General features: G+C 53.1%; 1 protein-coding gene across 1 annotated transcript in view; it reads left to right on the top strand.

The window, feature by feature from the left end:
• PEBP4 (phosphatidylethanolamine binding protein 4) overlaps positions 1–3,313 on the top strand; it is a 190,888-nt gene extending 187,575 nt beyond the window's left edge. Inside the window, exon 6 of the mRNA XM_006904392.1 lies at positions 3,162–3,313. Within this exon, the coding sequence (XP_006904454.1) occupies positions 3,162–3,313 (152 nt within the window). The remainder of the gene's footprint in view (positions 1–3,161) is intronic.
• The last annotated feature ends 2,032 nt before the right edge of the window (positions 3,314–5,345 follow it).

Here is a 5,345-nt window from a genome sequence, read left to right as displayed (position 1 = left end):
ACCGCTCCTAAACAGTGGAAGCTGAGGGTGGAGAGAGTGACGGTCAAAATCTGCCCCAGAGCCATTCCCAAACATTGCAATCTCCGGAACTCAACGAGTCTCTGAAAGCTTGGAGCTCCTCTCCCAGTTCTCGAATACGGGGGTCATTCACCCCTCCAAGCCTCTGTGATTGTAGAGATCAGACACACAGCTGAGGCTCAGAAGCCCCTGATAGATTTAGATAAGGTTCTCTAACTCTCCCCTTGGCCCAATTCAAAAACATCTCTAACATCTAACATCTCTCATTGCTAACATCTTCCTTATCGGCACTGACCAATAGGTGAGAGGATTGCCTCTAGGAAGGCCTGAGTCTGATTTTGCAGGATGAGAACCGTGTTTCTGGACTGACTGTCATCCACAGCAGCCCCATCCTGAGGAGCCCAGACCGCTATGTTCCAGTCACTGGGTGGCTCAAGAGACAAACATCAGACACCCTTCTCCTTTCTCCCTCCAGATGGAGGCCTCTGAGGTGCACTCCCCACTCCTGCCCTGTCCCAGGAAGAGCCCATCCCGGGTGGGCCCAAGGTACAAGGGGAGTGGCTGGAGCACAGACAGCAGCACCACCTTCTTCCTGTATGGCAGCAGCCTCCTTGCAGCTCATGGGACCAGCAGTGCCATACAGGATGGGGCTTTCCTCCACGCAGTGACCACGGAAGCCACAGCCTTCAAGCTCCCCATCTCTCTCCACACATGCCTAAGGGCCTGAGTCACCCCCCTTCCTTCTAGAACTTGCAAAGGGTCAGTTCCTCTTGCCCTTTGTGGCAGGAAACGGGGGGTGTAAGGAGTCACGGCCAAGCCAGGGGAGGAGGCAGCGGGAGGCTAGGGGCTGGCAGCACTGTCCCTGCTCTCCTGAGGGACACAGAGGCTTGTCTGAGGAGCTGCCCAAAAAGCCCAAGGAACCACAGGGTTGTCAGAAATGGGGCCGGGAAGGAGCTGTGAGGCCCCCCAAGGCCTTTCAAGCTCCAAGAAGAGAAGTCATCTGAGCTAGGGGAGGGCACACTGACGGAGAGGGGAGTGAGGTCTCCCTCAGGGCGCAGGGGATTTCTTTCCGCCACTTGCCCTGATCTCGTGATGAGTTTCAATTCCCTCCTTGCCACCGGGTTCCTTCCTGTCCTACTCGGTGGGGAAGGCCCCCTTGGCCCCCTTGGCCCCATGCCTGCCACACACCAGTTCACCCAGAGCCCTTCCTCTGGCATGGGCACACACACATACACGCACGCATGCATGGGGCCACAAGCATCTACACATGCACACACCTATGCATGCACATGCACACACTTTCCCAGAGTCATGCAGAGGCCATAGCCAGGCCTTTTCAACCAGCCAGGCTCCGTGCAGAGGCCATAGCCAGGCCTCCTAAGAAAAGACCCCGCAGTGTCTGGCACACCCTCTCAGCCCAGCAGCGGCCTATCCGAGAGGACAGTCTCTCAGGGCCAGGCCACCCTTCCTCCAAGAGAACTCCTGAAACTCCTGTTCTCCAGCCCAATCTGAGCGTGCAGTCACCGAGCTAGACAGAATTTGAGGGAACCTGCAGAGGCCCATTTCCCCACCTGTCCCCTAAGAAGCAACCTCACCAGAACCCCATCTGTGCACTGAGGATAGAAATAGTCTCATCTTATGAGGATTAATTGAATGAATATGCGTGGAGTTCCTTACCTGTGCCCCGCATATAGGAAGAACTATATCAATGTGTTAATGCTATATGTATATTCTTTTTGCATTAGCATTATTATTTTGTTTCTTTGGATTAAAAATTGTCCTCCTCTTGAGAACACCTTTGAAATGCAAACCGCCTCTTGAGGGAGGGATAGTAAGTGGAGTACAGGATACTCACTGGACCTGCCTTCGTGGTGGTGGGTGCAGACAGGGGACCACAGGCAAGTAAACGGGCGGCTCTGATGACACGTCCAGGTTGCCAGCCACTCACCCTGTTCTCTCTTGTCCTCCATCGGTCTAGGCTGTGCCCGCCGCTGCCCAGCTCTGCTTCAGCCAAGGTCTTCGCTGTGCACTCCCTCAACCCAGAGAGGGTTGCTAGATTTAGGCAAAGAAGATTAAAACAAAAAACAAAAACAAAAAAACAGGATGCCCAGTTATATTTGAATTTCAGATAAACAAGGAATAATTTGTTAGTGTACGTATGCTCCACGCAATATGTGGAACACACTTACACTAACAAATTATTTGTCGTTTATCTGAAATTCCAGTTGAACTGAGTGTCCCTACTTTATCTGGCAATCATCCACTGAGGGTGCCCGAAGCTCAGGGTTTGGGAAACGAGAGCGTGGGAATATGCCTCTGACCACTTCCCTCGGCCTCTCCCCAGTGCCCCGGGCTGTGCCCTCCTTCCCCTGCTACTAGGCCTGTTCACACTTGCCCCAGAAGATGTACCTTCTCCGCTGCTCCTGTGTTTTCTCTCCCTAAGGAGGCCCCTCTGACCTGGGCACCGACTGGGCTTCTCCAGGCCCCAGCCTGGGGACGTCGTGCCCACACTCAACTCCCCTCCAGGATCCAGGTGCTCAAGGGCAGCGGGAAGAGGCCCCGGCCAAATGCCCTGCCCCTTGACTTCTGCCACAGCCAGGGAAGGAGCCCTATTGCAAGGGGTCTCCGATAAGATGAGGTTTCTGGGGAGGAGGTTGAATAAATAACAGACACTTCTGCCAATCTCAGCCCCAGGAGGTGGGGTGAAGAGGTGTGAAGAAAAGAAGCACTGAGTTCTCATCTATGGGGTCAGAAGAGCCTGCAGGAGAAGCGGGTGGGTGGAGGGAGTGGGCAGACCACCTGATTGGGCATTTACTTTCTGCATGTGGATGAAAAGGCAGAGTTATGCTAAATAAAGGACAGTGGGGAGAGGGAGCAAAGGCCAATCTTGACTCAGTGCAGACTTTCAGTCCCCATTGTCTTCTGGGGAGCAGCCCCTTCCCAGCTGCTCTACTAACATCCAGGGGTGTCCCTGCAGCTGAGAGCCACAGGCACCCCCAGGTACTCTGTCCCCCTCAGCCCAATGGCCAAATTCATCACCTGCTATCCCCGCTCCTCCAGAGCTGGCTTCCCTGTCAATCCTGCCAGCTCTCAAGTCCATAGTTCACTCTCACTGCCTCCCCGTGGTCTGTTTGTCCTCCCAGCCTCTTGGAAAATGGACAGATTTCTGAACCGCCTCCGCCTGAGGGAACCTGAAGCAAGCACCCAGTTCATGACCCAAAATTACCAGGACTCGCCAGATTTCCAGGATCCTGGAAGAGAAAGCAGTAAGCCCAAGAGCAGACTCAAGCAGTGATAACAGCCTGCCAGAACTCAGGCCTCACCTTGCAGGTGTGTGTCCACGTTGCCCACCACCAACAGTCTGGGTATGGAAACCTGTCTAGGTATGAAACCCCTTCTCTTCCAAATTAAAAAAAAAAAATCATCCAGGGCTCACTGGTTGGATGTTTTGCTTCCTAGCCTGTCCTCCTTCAAACAGCACGGAGAGGAAGTCAGTTGATGTTCAGCACTGGGGCCTGTAAATGGAAACTGGGGGAACATGGGTGGGATAGATGAACAGGCAAGAGATGGCAATCCCAGCCCCAAACTGTCACTGAGGCACTGGGTGACCTTGAGCAAATCACTCAACCTCTCTGAAGTTCTTCCTCAGTTGTGAAATTGAGGTAGGAAGAAGAGGTAGGGGCAGCTGGTTTATACCGTGGGCCTTTCCAGCTCCAACATTCATTCAACCAGTGTCGGCAAGTACTATGTGCCTGACCTTCCGCTAGGTGCTGGTGATCCACATGTGAACAGGACAGATGAAACAGGAGGCTTGCTTCATGGAACTTACAGCCCATGAGGGGAAGGGAAGATTAATAGATAACCACGAGAAAATTACGGCAAGCGTGACAAGTGTTCTGAAGGTGCAAAGGAGACCTACCTGCCTTGTGATGGAGGAGGGGGTGCAGGCAAGGCCTCTCTGAGGAAGCGATGCTTAACTTCGGGGCTGAAAAGTGGGGTAGAGGTTAATCGTGAGTGGGTCCAGGGATGGAGAGCATGCCAAAGAGCGTGAACACCACCAAGCTCCTGCGGCTAGCAGGGGCTTGCATGGCCTCTTCCAGGAAATGAAAGGCCAGTAGTGTAACCACCTGGGCAGATGAGCAAAGATTAGAACCTGTTAGGCCTTGCGACCACGCTGAAGGTTTGGATTGTGCCCTAAAAGCAATGGGAAATCATGGAATGATAAGTAGATTGGATGGAGGGAGAGAGGGGACGTAATCTGACCGATGTGTTTAGAAAGCTATGAAGAAATTCCTTGGTGTCTGCAAGAAAGGGATTTTCAACATCTACCTCCCTCGGGTGTCCTCTGCATATCTCTCGGCTTTCCCACCAAGGACCCCTTGGAGGCACCTCTTTGTTAAGGTCTCGTTCACAGCCTAAACCCTGTTTCTTCAACTTCCCCATCCCCAACTCCACTCCTCACAGTACCCCCAACTTCCGTTTAGTGTCCCTCTAAGAGTTATGACCCCCACCTTGGCTAGAATACAGCAATGCTGGTGACTCATGTGTGCAAAGTGCCTTGAGATCCCCAGATGAAAGGGGGCAGGCTGCAGATGAGCACCACGTTATTACCTTCTCAGAGCCAGGCCTCCATTAGCTGGAAGGCAGAGGGGCCTTGGCCAACCCCTCAGCCCAGCTGAGCACACTCTTAACTAGTTGGAAGGTTTTCATGTTGGGATCTGAAGAATGCAATGAGCTGGGAAATGGGGAGGGAATTAGACAAACTTCCCCCCTCCGTTGACAGATTCAGCTGCCCTCCTAGGTGACGGGTACCAAGTTCTGATTGTTGAGAAGGACCTCGATGCCAGCCCAGGCAGTAGGAACACCTTACTCCCTTCTACCCCACCAGACAAGCTTCCCAGCAGAGCTAAAAGAAGAAGCAAAAGGAAGTGTTCGTTTGCAGCGTCATGGAAGGCAGCCTCAGAAGGGACTTTCTGGGTGTATGTATGTGAACCTCTCAGTCCCCGCAGCCCCCACCCCACCAGGGCCAGAGTGTAATTGGCAGCTCCGGTCGGGGCCCAAGGCTGGGGATAAATAGCAGGTCAGCTTCCTAGAGCGGCCCCAGATCAAGACACATCCTCCCCTCTTCTGCTTTTAATTCCTTGTGGCTAGCGTGTTTATTTTGGGCAAGGAAAAAAAAATCGGATGTTTATCCTTCGAGGAAATTATCGGCTTGCTTTCCTTCCTTTTTTTCCCCCCTCCTTTCTTTTCGCCTGGTGTTTTGGTCTTTTAGTTCGGCTACAAGAGGGACCCCCACCCTCCTCGCCCCAAAACGTGAAAAAAGAACA

Source organism: Pteropus alecto, unplaced genomic scaffold, assembly GCF_000325575.1.
Source record: "Pteropus alecto unplaced genomic scaffold, ASM32557v1 scaffold160, whole genome shotgun sequence".
NCBI classification, from domain to species: Eukaryota; Metazoa; Chordata; class Mammalia; order Chiroptera; family Pteropodidae; genus Pteropus; species Pteropus alecto.
The sequence above is the reverse complement of the archived record's forward strand: the minus strand, read 5'-3'. Positions and strand labels throughout refer to the sequence as shown.